General features: G+C 36.0%; 1 protein-coding gene across 2 annotated transcripts; it reads left to right on the top strand.

The window, feature by feature from the left end:
* Positions 1–1,640: 1,640 nt before the first annotated feature.
* LOC133291748 (ubiquitin domain-containing protein DSK2a-like) lies at positions 1,641–7,348 on the top strand. 2 transcript variants are annotated; one of them, XM_061490059.1, is made up of 9 exons: positions 1,641–2,086; positions 2,603–3,346; positions 3,521–3,732; positions 3,827–3,913; positions 4,410–4,468; positions 5,559–5,587; positions 6,209–6,298; positions 6,411–6,562; positions 6,945–7,348. In XM_061490059.1, the coding sequence occupies exons 1-8, from the start codon at positions 1,858–1,860 to the stop codon at positions 6,557–6,559; spliced, it is 1,599 nt and encodes a 532-aa protein (XP_061346043.1). In that variant the 5' UTR covers positions 1,641–1,857; the 3' UTR covers positions 6,560–6,562; positions 6,945–7,348. The 2 variants fall into 2 exon arrangements, with proteins under 2 accessions (XP_061346043.1, XP_061346041.1); XM_061490057.1 differs by having other exon boundaries at positions 3,803–3,913; positions 6,945–7,338.
* Positions 7,349–22,167: the final 14,819 nt, after the last annotated feature.

The raw sequence follows: 22,167 nt of genomic DNA, 5'->3' as shown, positions 1-22,167 counted from the left end.
CATGAGAATTCAATTCTTATGCAACATCAAAAAATCAAGCCCCTGAAAATTGGAATGGAAATTTAAAAATATTTTCTACTACTATTTGTAGTACAAATACTATTTATATAGTAATCTATTAATACTAATAGAAATTAATAAAAAAAACTGTAAAGCAAAATAATATTATAATCAACACAACATTTCCGGTCAACGTTTGGAAAAAGACTCTCTGGCACGATAACATTTCCCTAATAAAAATAATAATCATTCACTTATTAAATAAAAACATATGGCCATCTAATTGTATTATAGTAACTAATTTTATAAGTTGCACTCAAATTACTAACATATATTATTATAACCTTTAATTTAATTTCTAGCCTACTAATTCCAATTAGTAGGTTAACCAATTAGCTTCTTCGTGTTTTCTTAAAATAATTCTAATTCTAATAGGATATTTTACTCCTTTAACATAAACACAAAATTTCTACATAACTTTCTGACCGTATTACAAGATGATTTGATTAGGTGACTCATCAATGACCCTACAAACAACCATTTTTCATTCAATTTTTTTTTTTTTAAAGATACTGATCCATCAAGATGGATTGAGAATGTCTAACCGAGATTAATATTCATATGTTGGATTTGGATCAATATGGTCGTGTAAGTCTACTGAAGAGACTTTGTGAAAAATGATAAATCACTGTGTATAATTAATATAGTAATAATAATCGCGTACAGCCAAGGCGTGCGGTATATGGGTAGTGATAACTAAGAGGATATAAAATTCAAAGTATATACCTTGAAAACTTGACGTTTTATTTATAATAAGAAGGGTAAGATATGTATCGTTTTAAAGAATGTAAAGTTATGTCATTTTAAGTGACAAAAAAAGATAGATAAAGGAGGAAAGAGTATGGACAAAAAAAAAATAAAGGTGTAGGTCTTACCTCTTTGTGAGAGTGAAAGAATGTAAATTGTGTCATTTAAAAGGACAAACACTTTTCCCTAAAATTACCTGCATGTGTAAAATCTAATAGGAATGAGATTGTCGAGGAAAAAAGATAAATATTTTTATCGCTTATTCATTAGGCTTAGATAAGAGATCTGTCTCTTATCTCTTTAGTTTGCCATTTATGAAACCATGGCTTTATAAAATGAGTTTAGAACATATACAATTATTTTTCCACCAATCTCTTATATTTATTCACATCGCCCCATACTAATAAAGGTTTTTTTTTACTCGTATTATAGAAGATAAATTAATCTTCTATATAGTATAAAAATATATAAAGCCTATATATTTTTTTCTCAATTTTTTCTCATATGGATTTTATATTTTTTTATGTGTATAGAAAATAAATTGTTATCTTAAATACTAAACCCAATAAAAAAAAACCTCACGCGCTCTAAAAAGAGCGTGCCGATTTTGATCTTGTTCTCCCGCTTCGCACCCGTTGTGCAGGGAAAATGGTCGATTGCCATCTTTAGACACGCGCAGGTTGAGCACGTGGATCTAAGTTTCCTAAAACAGACCAACATCAATTCTTTCCCGGCTTAGGAGGGTTATGAAGTGTAGGGTCCGCTGGTCCCTTTTCTCTCTCTTTATATCTTTTTTATTTTATATTTTTGATTGCATAAGCATAACAGTCGGCTATTTTCTTTCTTAATTTTTTTTTGGCCACCATCTCTCTATCATCCTCAAATTCCCAGTTACCACTTTCGCCCAAATTCGCACGCTTCCGATTTTGTTTCCTTCCTTAAATCGTTTTAGGGTTAGGGTTTTGATCCCTTTTCTTCTTCGATTCGATCTGCGCATTCAATTCGGGAGTGGAAATCTGATTCGCCTCCCCTACTTGGGACGAGGACGCCATGGGAGGTGACGCTGCAGCTGAGGGTGCGACGGAGCCTAAAGCCGCCGAGGTCAACATCAACATTCGCTGCTCCAATGGTTCTAAGTTTTCCGTTCTGATTAGCCTCGAATCCACCGTCGGATCCTTCAAGGATGCTGTCGCTCGGAACTGCGACATCCCCGCCGATCAACAGCGTCTGATTTACAAGGGTCGGATCCTCAAGGAGGATCAAACCCTCCAAAGCTACGGTATACATCCGATCTTGCTATTATTGATATATTTTTGCGTACTGTTAACCCTGATTTGTTTGCAGAGGCGATTTAGCGTTTTTCGATTCCTGTTTTGCTGGCACTGTTCATTTTTCTTATGTAATAGTTGAAAAAAACGGATGTATTATGTGTCTTTTTTTTTGCTGATTTTTTTACATGCTATGATTTTATCACTTGCATGCTGTTCAATCAATATTTATTTATCTCACTTAGAGTTCTTTTAGAGCGTGAAATAATCCCCTTGTTTGCATTTATTAGGCTTTTATTATCAATAATGTAGGATTAACTTGCCTGGCAATCTGTGGAGTTTTTTTCTACGAAGATAGCATGGATTAGGCAGCCAAAAAAGTTTGTGTTGTTTTCCTCTTGAGTGAAAATGTAACATGGAAAGTCATTTTTGATGCAGCCAAGATTTATCCACATGAAAACTCTGGTGTTTCAGAGAGTATTTCCTGAATGAGTGAACATAACAAACTTTTCTATTCATATTTATAGGTTTGGAGTCAGATCACACTGTACATTTGGTTCGTGGCTTTGCGCCTTCCAATACAACTGGTGGAACTAATACTACTGGTGCCAATACCACAACAACCAATACGAGAGGTGTTGGTGCTAATGAGGGTGGAGGTTTAGGAGGGCCTGGATTTGGAGCTTCACTGTTCCCTGGACCAGGGATCAATGGGACGGGGAACAGTGGTCTCAATGGCTTATTTGGAGCGGGCTTTCCAGATCTTGAACAAATGCAGCAACCATTTTTGTCAAATCCTAATATAGTGAGAGAAATAATGAACACACCTGCTATGCAGAATTTAATAAATAATCCTGAGATAGTGCGGAATCTTATAATGAATAACCCACAGATGCAAGAGCTTATGGATAGAAACCCTGAGCTGGCACACATACTAAATGATCCCAGCACTCTTCGCCAGACACTTGAAGCTACAAGGAACCCTGAGATCATGCGCGAAATGATGAGGAATACAGACAGAGCAATGAGCAACATTGAATCTTCTCCCGAGGGATTCAACATGCTGAGGCGCATGTATGAAAATGTTCAAGAACCATTTTTAAATGCCACTACAATGGCTGGAAATACAGGAAATGATAGTGCAGCAATTTTGGGAACTCAAGGTGGCCAAATCAGGAACCAATCAACTAATCCCTCGACTACTGGTTCTGAAACAACTTCCCCTATACCAAATACTAACCCGCTTCCTAATCCTTGGTCCGCTACTGGAAGTAAGTTCTCATCCCATAATTTTCTTCTCATAATCCAGTGACTGAATGTCACTTTTTTGTCAAATGTTTTAAATTGTTTTCCTTATTTTAAGTTTTTGGTCTGTTCTAAAGCTAATAGCTACATTTTTGAGTGGATTGTGACTAGTACTGGTTTAATTTATGTTAATATTGCAGCTGGAGGTGCCGAAGGTAACACCAGAAGGTCAACTACTGGTGGGGATGCTCGACAGCAGACACCAACTGGTTTAGGAGGGCTTGGTCTGCCAGATCTTGAAGGTATGATGGGTGGTATGCCGGATGCTGCTTTATTGACCCAGTTAATGCAAAATCCAGCTATTTCACAAATGATGCAAAGTATCCTTTCCAATCCACAGACTATGAATCAGGTATTTACTTACTTTGCTTTGAGTACTGCATGTTTTGGACTGATCTCTCTAACACATTATTTGGTTTTAGATTCTTGGTGTCAATGCTGAGCAGCGTGGTATGCCTGATTTAAATTCTCTGAGAGAAGTGATGCAAAACCCAGAGTTCCTTCGCTTGTTTTCCTCACCTGAGACACTGCAGGTAGGCAGATTTAGAGTTACGCATCTGTTGATGAATTTGGCTTAATATTTTTTCTCAACCATAGGGTTGGGTACATGTCTTTACTCATATTAGTATGAGGTCCAGTACTGAAGCTACTAGTAATACACTTATATACATTATGTAGAATGGTGATTTTGAATGTTCCTACAGTTGTTTGCAACTTTGCGTTTTGTTTCTTCTGTGATAAATTCTAAGAGGTCTTAGTATTGAAGAAATAATGAGTATCAGATCTAATTGGTCTGAGGGCTACGTAGGTCAAATGATTGGACAATTACCTCCTAGCTAAGCATTTGGGGAAAATTTGACTTTGACATTATGTGGTTAAACCTTGATGCTTTTTTTGCATTAGAAAATTGGATTTTATCAAACGTGATCTAATTATGATAAAGAGTTTTTATTGTTTTGTTTGCCTATACAATTTTACATTTGTTTTATTTAATTTTCTCATAACTGCATGTTCTATTCTCATTGGCAGCAACTCTTGTCTTTCCAGCAAGCTCTTCTGTCTCAGCTTGGTCAGCAACAATCAACACAGTAAGTAATGGAGCAATCTTGGCATTCTCATTTTCATATGCCATTTGTTTTTTACTCCATGAAAAGATGCAAATTACAAAAATTTGCATTAATTCTTGCCGACTTGATTTGACTGTTATGTACCAATGTCTCAATCCTGTAGCTTAATAATGCAATTATTTGCTTTACCCTAGTTTATCTGTTGCAACTGAGCTCTTGGACCTAGACAATTCTGACTTCCCACATTTAGTTGGATGAGCTTTCTTGCATCTTCTTATCCTTCTTTTATTTTATAGCTTTTCCAAAGATATTTATTGTCGTGGCTTGCTTACTTCTGCTGATCAAAATTATCCGATGCTATGCTTGAAAAATAAGATTTTCTGTCTAATAAGAATCCTTGAAAGAGGGAAATTTCTTTGTCTGTCTATGATCCAAGCCAGATATACAACCGTTTATGTTTTCAAGAAAATTGAGAAATAAATATAGCACATTAAAGTGTCATTTTAAAACCCAAATAAATGTGAGCCATTGTGATTCACCACGTCAGAATTATTTAGAATCTTTTAAAAATTTTTGAAGTTTTCTTCCACTATAAGCCCCAGCTGAGGCTTGTGGGCATGCCCCGACCTTGGAATGAGGCACAATCTCCTCTCCCTCAACTTTTTTTGTACAGAAGAAAATATCATGTTGTGCCAGGACCTTGTGTGTTTGGGAATTGGATATTCTTCTTACTAAATGATCATTAATTCTTAAATTATTGGCATCTAGCAAAATCTGCATATAACAAAGCCAATAGCGGTTGGCTCACCAGATTGACGTTTTCTCATGACACTTGTATGACTTGGGTCCTCCATTTGAATCCCATGGTAAATTCTCATTGAGGTTGATGATTTGCGTTCTGGAACTCCTCTCCTCACCCTAAACTTGCTATGCCAAAAAAAAAAAAAAACAAATAAATCTGCTTACAACACAAGGCCCCTTGAATTTGAATTTTTCCTGGTGATTAAATAAGTAGTTAAGGTTTGAATTTTGATGCCCATTTTGAATTTTATTGTGATGTTTAGTATCTGTTGCTGGCTTGACATTCTATTAATGTTGTATGCTTTTGCAGGGAACCAGGTCAAACAGGTGGAGGCACTGGTATGAAGACAACCCTGTATTTTTTTTTGGTTTCTGTTCATAGAAAATATGCTCTGTTAGTCTGTTTGGAATATTTTCTTGCTGTGGTTTCGCGATGGCAATTCAGAATTTTAGATTGCTCGACCATCTCTTTAGATCACCACCAACCCGTACTTGAGTTAGTATGAATTATAATTTTTGGATTACTGGAACGTTTAATAATGTGATTGGATTTCCTCTTCTTGTTCTCTGCATCTGTATGATGAAATCTGGAGTAGCAGGTTTTTTTTTTCCCTATCAAACTTAAATGAAAATTTGTCTATTATGAGGTCTCCGAGACCTTTGCTCAGACATTAGATGGATGATAAGTCATCGAGCTGAGTCTGAGTGTTTAAAAGACGTGGCCTTTTAGGAAGGAAATTGCCTAAAATCCTTTCTAACCAAATTCAAGCTGCTCCCAACCAAATCCGATGACCCATTTATAAATGTGCTACTGTTACATTTTGAAGGGCCCCATCCATCTATAGCAATAAAATAAGTTTTAAATTTGAATGTGGCTGATGGATGATTCAATTGCAAATTGATTGCTAGCACGAATTATAAGCATATTTGGTAACTGCCATTGAATGTTTTTATTGGTAGGATCTTTGAACAACATGGGGTTGGAGATGTTATCAAGCATGTTTGGTGGACTTGGAGCTGGTAGCCTAGCTGTTCCGAACAGATCAAATGGTTAGCATTGTTGTTTTGCAATTTTCTAAATAGATTGTATACTGCATTGGTGTTTTCTTCTACTTTTCTGAATAGATTTATACTGCTCTCTCTGACTTCGTTGGCTTCTCAGAGCCGCCAGAGCAATTGTATGCCACCCAACTTTCCCAGCTTCAAGAGATGGGATTCTTTGACACGCAAGAGAACATAAGGGCTCTTGTTGCCACATCAGGGAATGTTCACGCAGCAGTTGAGCGGCTTTTGGGGAACACTGGACAGTAGCAGGTAATGTTGGCTGATTTCCTTTGGTGAAGGTCCTTCTGTGGACTGTTGAGTTTGGTCACTTCGAACTCAAATGTGTTCAACAAGCGCCTTGTTGGGTATTTAAATAAAATAAAAAATGTCCAAATTATAATGGTCAGGACTCAAAATTGACATGGTGGTGTAGGTTATATGCTGGACTGAACCTGTGATAGTGTGATTAACCCTTCTACCCTTTCGTGTTTTTTTCTTCTTCTCATGTACCTGTATGAAAACTAGTTCTAGGCACATGGCGCTAGAGCTCAAAATCTTCAACTGAATTATTTTAATGCTATTAATGTGTTAATATATTTTTTTGGTTATACACATTAATACTTTAATAACTCCATAATTACTGATTTGGCAGGTGGGAAGGGACGAGACTAGCAACTAATCCCAAACGCTAGAATCTGGTGGGAGATATTTATCGATTTAGCTTCGATTTTCGTCATGGGAATTATGTTTAAACAAATATGTTGAATTTTTTTTACATGATATCTAGAATTTAGTAGTACATCCAATACTCCAATTATTAATCATGCATTCAACTACAAGAGTACAAGGGCCTTTTGTACCATATACGTGTAATTTTAACTTGCCCGTTTGCAAGGATTGGCGTCATAGTTACATTTTAAAAGAGAAGGGATTTATATTGGAAGATGAATTTAAGATGAAAATATTCATCTGCAAATCCTTTTTAAGGAAAAAGAAAAACATTCACACGAGCTCCTCTTTCAAGTAGATGCTCGGCGGTCTTTAATCTACAACTTGCAAAGTAGCCATACTTGATGTTATTGGATTGGGAAATTCGCTATAATTTCCTAGAAGAAAAATGTCTACATATATTTTCTTCTATGGAACCCGTTGATTATTTATAGTTGTACATTCTTTCCGTCCTGTGAATACTGATGAAGTCTGAAATTCTTCAATCAGATGTTAAAACTGAAAACGAAAGATAGCTGGCGATATTTTCGGTTTAGTCTCAATCGGTTTTGATTGAAGATTAATGTTAATGGGTTTTTTTATTTTTTTTGAAATTCCTGCACTGGCTTATTGATTACTTGACTAATGCATTTCCTACCAAGTTTTTAAAATAGCTGTACATTCAAAACCTAAACTTGAGACCACTCGTTAAACTGAAATACCCCAAAATAGTTGGTTAGGTGACTCGTTTATAATTAAGCTAGATGATTTAATTCACAGAAAAATACGTTCACCATTACTCAAAAAGTCAAAACCATGATTTTGTGTGTGCAGTTAACCCAATTCTAATTATTTCTTTGAGGCGAGTTGATTTTTCTCTGTATCCTTACAAGCTTTGACTCTTTGAATCGATTATGGGACTAATTCGAAGTACAGGACGAGTTAGGATGAAGATATTTAAATCTCTCTTCTAAAGGTGGTATGTGAGGATCGAACTGAGATTCTTTCTTTTTCACTTACTCAACATCTTTGCTAGCAATTGAGTTACAATCATTTGGTAAAACCATAAATGTTAAAGGTGACAAAAAAGCCAACTTAACAAAAGCCTACGGGTGCTTTTTTACATGCTATTTTATTTTGGGGATGGGGAGTTGGTATTTTTATATACTATTATAATATGAGATTAGTGTTTCTTATGTTATAGGATATAAAATTATCTTTTACTCATACATAATAGTGCGTAGTGTCCATATGAGGCCATGTGAAGAAAAGAGAAAGAAAAAGAAAATATGGATCTCATATACTTTTATTTGTGTATAGGAGATAAAATTATCTCTTACAATATAAGAAACATTAATATCTTATAATATTGTATTCAGATCATATAAAATGCAACAAGTGGCATGAGCAATAATGTAATCAAATACAATTTATTAGATTAATATTAAGAAAATAGTTTAAATTGTTAAACAAAATAATGTACTTTAAATGCAATTATTCATTGACATATTAAGTCAAATTTAAACTTTCACAAGTTTCAGCCATTTTTCTTATAATAATAAATAATAGAAGTTGAAAATGGCTAAAGTAATCTATGTCCATAGAAGCCATACGAATTAAACGAAAATTTTTAATTCAAAAAATAATAAAATAAAATTGTGTTACATGATCTTAAAATAATTTTAGTTATATATAATTCAAGTATATTTTCCATGAGCCATTGCGGTGGCCTTAGCGACCTTGTGATTATCAATTATGAGGAATGGTGGAGCTTGAACTAAAATTTGAATGGGTAAGGTGAATAAGATACAATTTTTTTTTTTAATTTAAATTTTTCAATTAAATATAATACAAAACAATTTGAAAGAAACGTAACATCACGTAATTTAATATCCAATTGAATTGGAAAATGTTCTTTTCATAGAGATATCTTTTTTTTTTTTTTTTTTGGAATTGGAGGATGATCAGTCCAACGTAATATGGGTTGGCCAATATGTACCGGGCCTAATCACACACGATTGATGTAAGGAGATTTTAAGTTAGGTTGTCTGTTTTCTGGGTTGATAGTTGTTGATGATATGATGGGTATGATTCTCCTTTGGCGTGATGATCCAGACTGTGAGGTACCTGCAATGACACACTCCGACACTCAAATCAGTATCAAAGTTATTACAAAAAAAAAAAAAAAATCAGTATCAAAGTCAGGCTTATGTGGTATTCTTTTTGAATTAGATTATCCTACCTGGATTTGTACCATTTGCTTATATAGTAAATCAGATACCGCCTTTGATAAGCAGTGTATATTCTGATTGGTTGTAGATGGGCTGCAGGTTCAGCTGGTATTGCTCTGGCCCTATCCCATTATATCAGGCTATCTTGATAGAATATAGTGGCAAGTTGGGGCTGTCCCTTGTGTATTGGTTCTATAGCGCGGTGGCTTTTTACCTATTTGATCACTTCCTTTACTATGAAGTTATGGTAAAGACGAATGGCGCCTCTAATTTCTTATGTGCGATATAGATATTGCGCATTGTTTGGGCCCTTAACCCTTTACGGGTCTATTGTGTTTGAGCTTTAACCTTTTGATGGGCCTACTATATTTTATCCATATCAGAAAATATCTTAGAAATTATTTATTCATCATATCAATAATTTCAAAATACATAATACACATAGAAATGGTTAAAAATATATGAAAAAGGAACATTCCTGAACTAGGTCATTAATTAAAGATATGCTATATATATTTTTCTAAACTAGCAAGGAGAATATATAGATAATATTAACTACATATGCATTGAATACGGACTGATCTATCCTTTTAAAGGTAGAGATAATTTAGTTTCTCATTGAGGAAAAGTAGAATAAATATTACATTATACAAATATATGGTATTTTCTTAAATGTCATTATAATGTTTTAAAGTCTCAATCCTTCAAGAATCGAATTGAATATATATATATATATATATATGCAAATTCATTTAATTATATTTAGCAGCAACTTCCATATTTTGTCACCTTAAATAAAAGGAAAAAAAAAAAGTGGAGTATCGCGCCCTTTCGTTCATATAATCCTTACTTCCTAAACATTTGTCAGCAATAACTCTATCTCATGTGAAAAACCTAGCTGGCTAGTAACTATACCCTCTCAGTATAAAATATGATATATTAATTTGTTGGGTTCCTTGTCATTTTGATATTTTCTGAGTTTAAGGTCCCTTTTGAGTTTACTAACCATGCAAAACTCTGCAGGAGATTCCTCCACAAATAAGTCTCTCCCCTCCTTTTTCCAACACCTTCATATTTCTGAGTCACAGAGTACTGATACCATTAGCCCAAGTTCAACACAAGATACCATGAGAAATGCTGCTACTACTACCATTCAAGGGGAAGGGTCTTCTGGAGATGGTGAAACTGTACCCATCGCTGAGGTTGGTCACAAGCGTAAGGCATCTAGAGAATTTGTGTTGTGTGACTCTATCTATATTGAACTCCCACCGTTACAACCACGACTTAATAACCAAATGGTTCCTCAAGGTAAAAACCCAATGCATGCATATAATATACTTTCTTGATCTTAAACCACTTTTGCTTGCCTTTGTTTATGAGTTTGATGTTTCTCACGTTGTTGTAGTAGATAAAATTACCTCCTACACATATAAAAATATGTGGGGCTCATGTGACATCACGTCAAGAGAAGAGAAAGAAAAAGAATATAAGTTACAGTGTTACACACACTTTTATGTGTGTAGGAGATAATTTTATTTCCTACAATACAATAGACATTATACAAGAAATCATCTTTTCGCAAATACGAAGAGTAAGACTGCTTATAAAATTGCTCTCACCCCTATATTTTTGCTGGTCGGGATTTAATAGAGAGTAATTTTATTTTTTCAATTTGTTGATTAAGAAAATGTAGAATGCTTTTTTTTATTATTATTATTATTTATGATGAGGAAGATGATTGTGTGTTGTCATGTGTTAGAAGAAGGTGAAGACACTCACCCTAAAGTGGAAAGGAACGAGGGCTTCCGTATTCGACAACTCTTGGGATTTGATCAAAACCAACGAATGGAAGGAATAGACAACTCTCCTAATCATGTTAAACAAGAAACAAAAGTGGAGCCTTTTGTTGCACAGAATATCGATGTGAAGCCTTTTGTGTTTGGGAAAATTGAAGAGGGGCCTCATGATCATGCTGAGAACATTATTGAAGAAAAGCCTTTTGCTGTCCAGAAAATTGAAGTTGAGCCTTATCCCCCAAATAGCCATGAAGAACGACCTTCAACAACAAGCAAAAATGAAGTGGAGTCATCGCTTAAAGAGAAAAATGATGATTCTCGCAATGCAATGACTTTTGAATTTGACCTGAATGAGCTTCCTCCTCAAGAGAACGAAAACTACTAGACCTTAGAAATTAGCTTTTGTTTATGTTTGTGTTTGTGTTTGTGTTTATGTTTGTGTTTTTGTGTTTGTGGTTGTGTGTGTGTTTTTCTGGGTGATGTTGCTTGCATGTTGCAGTATTAATCCTTTTTGGGTTTTGGTCGTATAAATCAAATCTCGATATTTTTGGTCGAGTACAATAAATTATTGATGCTTTCTTTTTGAGATTGAGAATGTACTACCACTGGTCAAGCACAACTGTAGGAACACTTTTCTAGTTTACTTTTAAATGAAAATAAGTATGGCCATTGAAGACAGAAAGAATGATATGTCAAATTTGATAGAAGGGATTATACATCAAATTTGATATGTAATTAATAATTCACATATTTAATAAATTAAAATCACTAAATATAAATAAAATTTATAATTAGGATTGAGAGTATAACTTAATAATACTCCTCGATTTGTTAGGGATTTTTTTTTTTTTTTAAGTAACAAATGGAGTGGTTTCAAGACCCCCTTTATGATGCACAACTCCAATATTTTGTCCTTCGAAGTTAGAGGGACAATGAGGGAATGTAATTGCCTTTGTTAAGTGTTCTTTATTTTTATTCATTAAATAACTAAACAAGAGAGTGACATTTTTTTTTCATTGTATTCCTTGTCTTTCAATTTTTTTCATTAATATTAATCATTTTATTCCATTCTCTGTAAATTCTCCAAATATACTCTAAATTTCATAATACAAAACAATTTAGAAATAATAGCTTTTCCTCTATAATAACTTAAAAAAATATTTGAATTACATCATTAGTTTCAATTTACATCAAACACAGGGTTCTACGAGAAAATCATAAATCAACAATATTGTAACTCATAAATGAAAAGTATGGTTTATTATGTTTTTTTAACCTAGCTAGAAAGGAGAATCAATGTAGTATATTCATTAAATGTAAATTCTTTGTCATTAATCTATAATTATTGTATTCTTACAAAGGGACGGGATTAAAAATTTATATCTTACAAACTGGTATTTTATTAATTGGTGTGTTATAAATTGCACTCAATATTAACCTCTTGTTAATTAGATATATTCTGTCAACGAAAGAAAGGACAATAATTGGATATGTGCTCTAAAATCTAAATTCTAACATGCTATGTTTTCAAGAAAAAGGACGTGTGATCAATTCTTAGGTAAATTTTTGTGAGAATAACCACATACATAATTGCTTTAAGATCAAAAAGAGAAACATTGTAGATTGTACCCTTTCACTAATAAAATGTCATTGGTGATATGAAAAAACACTAGAGTGTATAAACGCACAAAGTTTTCATTGAATATCCGTTGAGAAACAACTACAATTTCAATTTTAAAATTCAGTATATGTCCACAAACATTTAATTGCCTACGTTTAAGGCTTTAACTGATAAAACCGTATTTCAAAAAAAAATTCTTCGACCATTAATTGATAAACCTAGCTCGTTTAAAATGGAAAACCTAGATAGCTACCCTTTATAACATTTGACCTTTTCATTTGTTGGCCTCGCCTTAATAATTTTTTCAATTGAATTAAGGTTAGTTTCTTTAAAAAGATCAGTAGCTAGGCATACAAAACATTACAGGGGATTATACGGACCAATGATAAGGTCTTCCTCGTCGTCCCCTAAATGGTTTCATATTAATAAGCTCCAAAGCACTGATAATGTTTATTTGAGTTACCCAAAACTCTGGTATTGTTGTGGCTATTGAAAGAGGAACATCCGGTGGTATATATATATATGGGAAATCATTTTCTCATGTTGTTGGAGATTATTTTCTCATGTTGTGAGGCATCGAAATCCGTGCTATCTTCTTTTTATTTTTTGTTTTTTTAACAAATGGTGGGACCTACCACTTGTTGTGTCTATAACATGAGAGATGTTATCTCATGTAACATTAGAAAAGAGAAACCCTATATATATATATATATATATATATATATATATATATATAGAGAATGTTATATTTACAAATTTTTTATTTACAAACTACATTAAGTATGACTAGTCATACTTCAATCAAGAGTATATGACCGGTCATACTTAGTTTAATTTGTAAAAAAAAATTGTTAATGGATCCTTCCCCTATATATATATAGTCACCCGTGTAAGAAGCCACATGCACATGATCAAGATTCAATTTGATAAAGCAAACTATAAAATATGTCACAGTATAATTTTCTATGCTTTACGTACATTTTTTTTTTAATTTTATGTCTTGAATATGTGATGAGTCCGAGTCAATAATGACACTACTGATAATTTACCCAGATACTTTTAGTTGAGTATGTAAAGAGTGAAAATGTGAAAGATTTAGACACTTATTTAATATAAATAATAAGAAAAATTAAATGTATTTACTTTAATTTGAATGATAATTTTGGCTGACATTATTTTCATATATATTTTTTTAATTCTTACTTTTCACCTACTCAACTAAATAGAGTCTACCTGAAATCGAAGAGAAAATGTTGATTGGACTGGCTTTTTGAACATTGTTGTGCGAGATATAATGATGTGCATATATGTTAAAAAAAATATACCAATATTTAAATATTGATTTGGGTGCAATATCTTATAATGTGGATTGGGTGCAATCTTATAAACATATATAATAATGGGGATTGCTCATGCATGCAGAATAGCAGCGTTCTAAAGTGATGATTAGGTTTTCATGTATATAGCTAGCTAGGTAGGCGATTTAATTTGTAGGGAAAAAATGATATAGGTTCTAAATTTTAATTATACAGTACCTGAAAGAGCACCTCTCGGTTGATTTTGAGTCTTTCGTTCTATGGGGTTTGGATTTGAACTCATTAAGAGGTAGTAGGAGAGATTGTTAAATGTTGGAAATCGACAACATACAAATCGAAAACGGAAAAGAAAAGAGAGAGAATAGACACAGCGATTTACCCTGATTCACTCAATTTAGGCTACGTTCAGCTTGTCTGTACTATATTCACCTCACCGCCACTTGTTACAAGTCTCTCAGTTTACAAGGAAAATATAAATAGGATTAGAAAACCCTAACAACAGCTATTCATGGGCCCAAGCCCAAACTGCTAAGAAAATTACAATAGAACCGAGGCCCACAATATTACCTAGCCTCTACGGGCCTGGGGGCACTGCCCCCCGGACCCCCGCCGGGGCGGCTCTCCCAGACCCCCAATTGCCTTTCTGCTGACCTCGATAATTAGGGCCCTCATCAGCATGCGAAGTATGAGCCATACCCAACAATGGCAAGGTATTTTATATAACGGTGATCATGTAAGGCAATAATAGTATGGTGAAGTAGAGTTCAATAAAGGATCAATCATTCAATTGTTTAAGGTTTCAAATGAAGGCTGAAAATCAAAAGGGAGGTGTGAAGGGCATGCATGGTTTGGTTGTGTGAGGCTGAATTTCAACAGAGTGACAACAATGGTGAGAGAAGGTTAATGACTCCTTAATGAAAGAGTGAGGTACATATTGTTGGGAACTCGATTCCCTCAAATAGGCTCAGGAGCCTTTGCGGAAGTCAGTCAATGAGATCCTCGATCTCAGATCTCGACAATACCTCGGCCTGAATTTCACCAGGTCGGGCAGCGAGCGCAGCGGAAAATCAAAACGAAAAACAGGAGAGAGAGGAGAAGAAAAGAGAGAGAACACAAGCAATGTTTAACGTGGGAAAACCTTCTCCAATGAAGAAGTAAAAACCAACGGGACCTAGTCCAGATCAAAAATCCACTATGAAAATAATGGTTACAAATGATCAGAATCACCAATGTGGTGGTTAACTCAACCTCTCCAACAATGGTGATAATCAAACCTCCCTAAAGATGTTTCACTCAAACTCTCTCTAGAGATCTCTCAAATGCAAAGCATAAAGCTTTGCTCAAACAATCAAAATAATTATCTCTCAAATTTTCTCTCTCATTTCTTAACCTAGCCTCCACCCACAACTAATGAATATATAGAGGAGGTGAGATCTAGGGTTAGGGTTTTTAGGAAACCCCTCAATGGGCTTGGGCTTAGCATTGGAGGAGGAAACCCAACAAATCTCCCCCTCCGACTTCGATGCGTCGACTTCAGCATCAACCCGGCTCCTTAACAGCAGTCTTCAAATTTTCTTACTAGAACCGACTTTGTCATCATGTCGGACCAATTTTGGTCAGTGTGCACCTTGACGAGTTCGAGTTCTCCACCTTCCACCACATCACGGATCCAGTGATACCTCACATCAATATGCTTAGTGCGGGAGTGATAGGTCGAATTCTTTGCAACATGGATTGCGCTTTGATTGTCACAACCCAGCTCGTACTTGTCTTGTTCATGGCCGAGTTCCATGAGGAACCTCTTCATCCACAACATCTCTTTGCTTGCCTCAGTAGCGGCAATGTACTCAGCCTCAATTGTCGATAGTGCAACACATTTCTAAAGTTTTGATTGCCAAGAGACAGCTCCTCCGGCAAATCTCATCAAATATCCTATAGTTGACTTCCTCGAGTCGGCGTCTCCCCCTAAATCAGAATCCGAGTAGCCTTGCAACTCGGCTTTGCCTTCTCCAAATCTGAGACATAAGTCGGTCGTACCTAAGAGGTACTTGAAGATCCTCTTCACTGCTTCCCAGTGCTCTTTGCCGAGGTTTGACAAATACCGACTTACCATTCCAACAACATACGCCAAGTTGAGTCTAGTGCAAACCATTGCATACATCAAGCTTCCGACAGCGAATTGGTACGGGACCTTCACCATCTCATCTTTGTCTTCATCAGATCTCGAACATTGCTTCTGGTTCAGCTTTATGTGTCCGACAAGGGGGGTGCTCACTGTTTTGGCTTTGTCCATGCTGAATCTCTTCGGAATCTTCTCAATATATTTCTCTTGACTCAGCCACAGTAGCTTCTTCTGTCTATCTCGAATGATCTTGATTCCGAGAATCTGCTTTGCAGGGCCGAGGTCCTTCATTGCGAAGGACGAGCTCAACGCCTTTTTCAGGGCGGCTATCCTCGATTTATCTTTCCCTACAATAAGCATGTCGTCAACATATAACAACAAAATCAAAAAATCTCCGACTTCATACCTCTTCACAAATATGCAGTGATCGGCTTCTGTCTTCTCAAACTTATGATCAGTCATGAATGATTCAAATTTCTTGTACCACTGCCGAGGTGCTTGCTTCAAGCCATAGAGACTCTTCTTCAACCGACATACCAAGTCTTCTTGGTCTGGAGCTAGGAATCCTTCAGGTTGCTCCATATATATTTCTTCTTCTAAATCACTGTGAAGAAATGTCGTCTTCACGTCTATTTGTTCTACCTCGAGGTCCATCGAAGCCGCCATGGCTAACACGGTTCGGACCGAGGTCATTTTCACCACAGGAGAAAAAATCTCCTCAAAGTCTACTCTTTTCTTCTGATTGCAGCCTTTCACTACAAATCGAGCTTTGTATCTCGATTTATGCCCGTTCTCTTCATTCTTAATCTTGTAGACCCATTTATTTTTCAAGGCTCGTCTTCCTTTAGGCAACTCGATCAGCTCATAAGTCTGATTCTCGTGCAGAGACTTCATCTCGTCTTGCATTGCCTTTTTCCATTCTTCTTTCTCTGAGCTCGTTACAGCCTCATCATAACTCCGAGGCTCACCGTCTTCAGCAAAAACGGTGTATTCATCAGATGTGTATCTCGTAGAGGGTCTTATTTCTCGAGTTGGATATCTCGTCTGTTCTTCAGCTTGAGAACCCGGTTCATCATTCTCATCCCGGATCTCATCATCAACTCGGACCTTAATGTCTTGGTCATCTTCAGCTTGTTGCTGGTCATCAATTTCTTCATTCTCTTGACTTTCTCCCCCTGCTTCAGCTCGGACAGGAAGGATGGGTTCTTCTTGTCTGACAGTAAATCGGACTTTGGGCTTCGAGAAGTCATGAATGTTCTCATGCTCATGGAAGACCACATCTCGGCTTCTCACGATCTTCTTATTGATTGGATCCCAAAGTCGGAACCCGAACTCACATCTCGTTGAACCAAGATAAATGCATTCTTTGGTCTTTGCATCAAGTTTAGCCCTTTCATTTTTAGGGAATATGCACGAAAGCTCGGCATCCAAACACCTTCAATTGATTATAGGCCGCTTTCCGACCTGTCCAGACTTCTTCTGGAATTTCTCCTTCAAGTGGCCATGATGGTGAGAGGTTGATCAAGTCAACAGCTGTTTTGACGGCTTCTCCCCAGAATGATTTCGACAATCCGATATTGGATAACATGCTTCGGACCTTCTCTTCAATAATTCTATTCATCCTCTCAGCAAGTCCATTCAACTGTGGAGTCTTGGAGGGGCGTTTTCGCAAGTCGAATCCTGGCCGCTCTACAGTATGCATCAAATGAGCCGCAATACTCACCACCATTATCAGATCGGACCACCTTCAATTTCTTGCTAGTCTCCCTTTCAACCATTGCATGGAATTCTTTAAAGGATTGGAGTACCTGGTCTTTAGACTTCAACAAATATACCCACACTTTGCGGGAATGGTCATCAATAAATGAAACAAAGTACTGAGCTCCTCCAAGGGATCTTTCCGACATGGAGCAGACATCAGTATGGACGAGGTCAAGAATATACATGCGTCGTCTGGGTTGATCCGGTCTCACAAAAGAAACCCGGTGCTGCTTTCCAGCTAGGCAGTGCGTGCAACTCTCCAACGCTTGGCCTTTCAACCCGGTCAGTAATCTTTTTTTGTTCAGGATCTGGAGCCCTTTCTCGCTCATGTGGCCGAGGCGCTTGTGCCATAGCTCCAAGCTAGGTTCATCTCGAATAGAATTGGCTTCTCCGCCATTGATCTTTCCTTGCATCACGTACAAGGAGCCTTCATTCTTACCTCGGGCCACGACCAAGTTTCCCTTGGCCAGCTTCCATCTAACACTACCGAAGTAGTTCACTAACCCAGCATCATCAAGTTTGCCTACCGAGATTAGGTTCAAACGCATGTTAGGAACACGCCTTACATCTTTCAACACAAGTCGGCATCCGACATCTGTGGTCAGAGTTACATCATCGACACCAACAATCTTGCTGGTCACTTGATTTCCCATCTTCACGACTCCAAAATCACCACCTCGGTAAGAGGAGAAAAAACCTTTGTGTGGAGTAACATGGAAGGAGGCACCGGAGTCAACAATCCAAGTGCAGTCATCATATGCAACATTCAAATAATTATCCTCACCAAGGAGGAATATCTCAGCATTCGAGTTGGCAGCCACCGCAGTGGTGCTCTTGTCTTCCCTCTTCTTGGGAATAATCTGATCCGGCTTCACAGAGCCGTTCTTCTCATCATTCTGCAGTGTCCAGCAGTCTGGCTTCTTATGACCTGTATTTCCACAATAAAAACACTTCAACTCATATTTCGGCTTTGACCGACCTCTGGACTTTCCTCTTCTGTCACAATCTCGACCCCGACTTTTGCTTCTACCCTGGGAGTCAGATTTTCCTTTGTTCTCAGCAATGTTGGCCTCAGACGTGCTTGAAACACCTCGTTCTCTTCTCCTGACTTATTCGCTCAGGAGGCTGTCTGTCACGACATCCATATTCAACTTTCCTTCTGGAGCTGAATTACTTAAAGTCACCACCAGAGTATCCCAGCTTTCTGGCAGCGAGCTCAGCAGCAGCAAAGCCTGCATCTCATCATCAATTTTCATCTCAGCTTTTGACAGCTGATTCACAATACCTTTATAGGTGTTGAGGTGTTCAATCATGCTCATGTCGTCCTTGTATTCAAGCTTCACAAGTCGGCGAACCAGGTATGCTTTATTCTTGGGAGTCTTCTTCTAAATCATGGACTCCAGCTTAGTCCACAACTCATACGCGTTCGTGAACTCAGACACGTGCTCAAAGAGGCTTTTATCAATATATTTCCTGATCGTGGCTACCGCCTTCCGACTCAGGATCTCCCACTCCTTATCAGTTTTGCCTGCCGATCTCTCATCAAGGATATGGGCTCATGTAAATCTTTGCAGTAGAGATGATCTTCCATCATCGGTCTCCAATAGGTGAAATTATATGCGGTCAACTTGAACATGTCTCCATCATTGGTTATGCCACTGGTCTCCATCTCGTCTCCTTCAGAACCCGTCGAACTCGGGCTCTGATACCACTGTTGGGAACTAGGTTCCCTCAGATAGGCTCAGGATCCTTTGCGGAAGTCAGTCAATGAGATCCTCGATCTCAGATCTCGGGCAATACCTCGGCCTAAATTTCACCAGGTCGGGCAGCGCAGCGGAAAATCAAAACGAAAAACAGGAGAGAGAGGAGAAGAAGAGAGAGAGAACACAAGCAATGTTTAACGTAGGGAAACCTTCTCCAATGATGAAGTAAAAACCCACGGGATCTAGTCCAGATCAAAAATCCACTATGGAAATAATGGTTGCAAATGATCAGAATCACCAATGTGGTGGTTAACTCAACCTCTCCAACAATGATGATAATCAAACCTCCCTAGAGATGTTTCACTCAAACTCTCTCTAGAGATCTCTCAAATGCAAAGCATAAAGCTTTGCTCAAACAATCAAAATAATTATCTCTCAAATTTTCTCTCGCATTTCTTAACCTAGCCTCCACCCACAACTAATGAATATATAGAGGAGGTGAGATCTAGGGTTAGAGTTTTTAGGAAACCCCTCAACGGGTTTGGGCTTAGCATTGAAGGAGGAAGTTCAACACATATACATATAGCGTGAGGAAGATTTCTTTAGCATGGGAGGGAGAGTGCCAAAAACTGTTTTACCTTATAACTAAGCCGCACAATGGTGTACGTGAGGCAGTATGACTCCACGGCCGGGTGCAAGGAAAGTGAGGGGAAATAACCTCAAGGATTGGCTCAAGTGGCAAAATGAGCCCCAAGATGGATGAACTTCAAAAAGAGCAAGGGTTTGAATCTAAGGAAGACCTTTGGGGTTGGACCTGGATAATTTTTAATTCGCTAGATTTGAGAGTAATCTCATACCTGTGCAGGTCTCTTTCTTTGCCCGAGTCATGGAAATTTGAAGGACCTGACTTGCTTTAAATGGATAATTAGAATTATAAAATCATACATGGTAGTTCAATAATTGGCTTTAGGAAACTGAAGGGTAAGAAAATGTTTTCAATCCTTTTGAATAGTATTTTTGGATGGGTTTAAAGCTTAATCCCGGAACTCACCCCGAATCAAATTAATAACGAAACGATGAATCGATTGAAATATCTTAAGAAGAGAGAGAAGATAATTATAAAATCCAAAAAAGAGAGAGTGAGAATTGGGGGAAATTAAGTGTAAATAGGTTCTTTATCATTTAGTGGGAGTGAGATGATGGGACTGCTAGACAAACCCAATATGTTGTTCGTGAACAGATTTAATTCCTAGTTTCTCCTTATATTCCTAGTTTCTCGTGTGTGCAATCTTATCTGGATTATGTTTGAAAAAAATCTTCGTATATGCATGAATGAAGAAAACACAAAAGCATTAAATCCATAAAACACACATATTTCAGGTGAGTTGATTTTATAATTTTTATTGCTAGAATTAAAAAAAAATCAAATGAAAGTTTTCAAATATAAAATAAATGAATCTAAATATACTTATGAAGTATAATAAATATATCTATTCAAAATATACAATAAATGAATCTAAATAGACTTATAAAGTGTAATAAATATATCTATTCAAAATTAAATAATTATATGAGTTAATTTTATATCGTTTTTTAGTTAGTTAAAATTTTGTGTGTATTCTTATAAAACAAAAAAAATTTGTGTGTATTTTTTATTTAGTTTATACACGTAACTTAATATTTAATTACTTACATGCAGGTTGTGTGTGAAGTAGTATAAATTATTATTTCATCATGTCATCTGAAAGTTTTATGACTTGAAAAGTTTATATAATTTTTATTTATTATTTTCTCTTATCAATTATTAATAATTTTTAATTCAGTTTTATATTTGATAACTTTTTGCTTAAATTTTAAACATAGTTATCATCATCACACGTGGGCTATGAATAAGTCATATGAGGCTATAAGAGGTAGAATTCTTTGACATCAGTGTCAAATTTAAAATTTGACACCTTATCTGATAGCCGTTAGATCAAAAAAGATCAATGATGTCACATGCTTACAAATCAGAGTCGTTGATCTTTATTGATCTAATAACTCTCAGATGAGGTGTCAAATTTCAAATTTGACACTAGTGTCAAAGGATCCTAGCTCATGCTTATAATATATATATATATATATATATATATATATATATATATATATATGTAAATTTTGATGATTAATTAAAATTATTATAAAGAATTTCATACATTTTAATTAAGAAATTCTATTTAATAGTTAATAATTCAATTAATATACAAAATTTCTCAAAGAAAATTTAATAATTAATATATTCAATAATATATTTCCATTAATAGTCAATATACAATTAAGAAATATCATTAATGCTTATAAAATTAATTCTATATATACCTTCGGTCACCTTTCCTCCGCAAAAGGCATGAATTTGGGTCGCATCGTTTCGCAAATAGGTAAGTACACAATAAACACACAATGTTATGTTAATAACGTTACTCAAAACATTGCACCAAACATCCTAATAAATACAACACAATCTCTTCTAAATAAAACACACCTTCTAGCTTCAGGCCATTGGCAATTTCTTCTTAGGTTTTCATTCATTGATCACCTTACCTTTTATCATTGTTTTTCATTTTCTACATATACACAT

Source organism: Gastrolobium bilobum, unplaced genomic scaffold, assembly GCF_033153095.1.
Source record: "Gastrolobium bilobum isolate Gb01-03AN ecotype WA unplaced genomic scaffold, APGP_CSIRO_Gbil_v1 utg1885, whole genome shotgun sequence".
In the NCBI taxonomy this organism is placed as follows: Eukaryota; Viridiplantae; Streptophyta; class Magnoliopsida; order Fabales; family Fabaceae; genus Gastrolobium; species Gastrolobium bilobum.
Note: the sequence above shows the minus strand (reverse complement) of the source record. Positions and strands in the feature narration are given on the sequence as shown.

Excerpts from the sequence above, each read along its gene's own strand:
- LOC133291748 (XM_061490057.1), top strand. The coding sequence starts at position 1,858 with ATGGGAGGTGACGCTGCAGCTGAGGGTGCGACGGAGCCTAAAGCCGCC. Across the intron at positions 4,469-5,558 it reads GGTCAGCAACAATCAACACA|GGAACCAGGTCAAACAGGTG; the intron begins GTAAGTAATGGA and ends ATGCTTTTGCAG. Across the intron at positions 6,299-6,410 it reads TGTTCCGAACAGATCAAATG|AGCCGCCAGAGCAATTGTAT; the intron begins GTTAGCATTGTT and ends TTGGCTTCTCAG.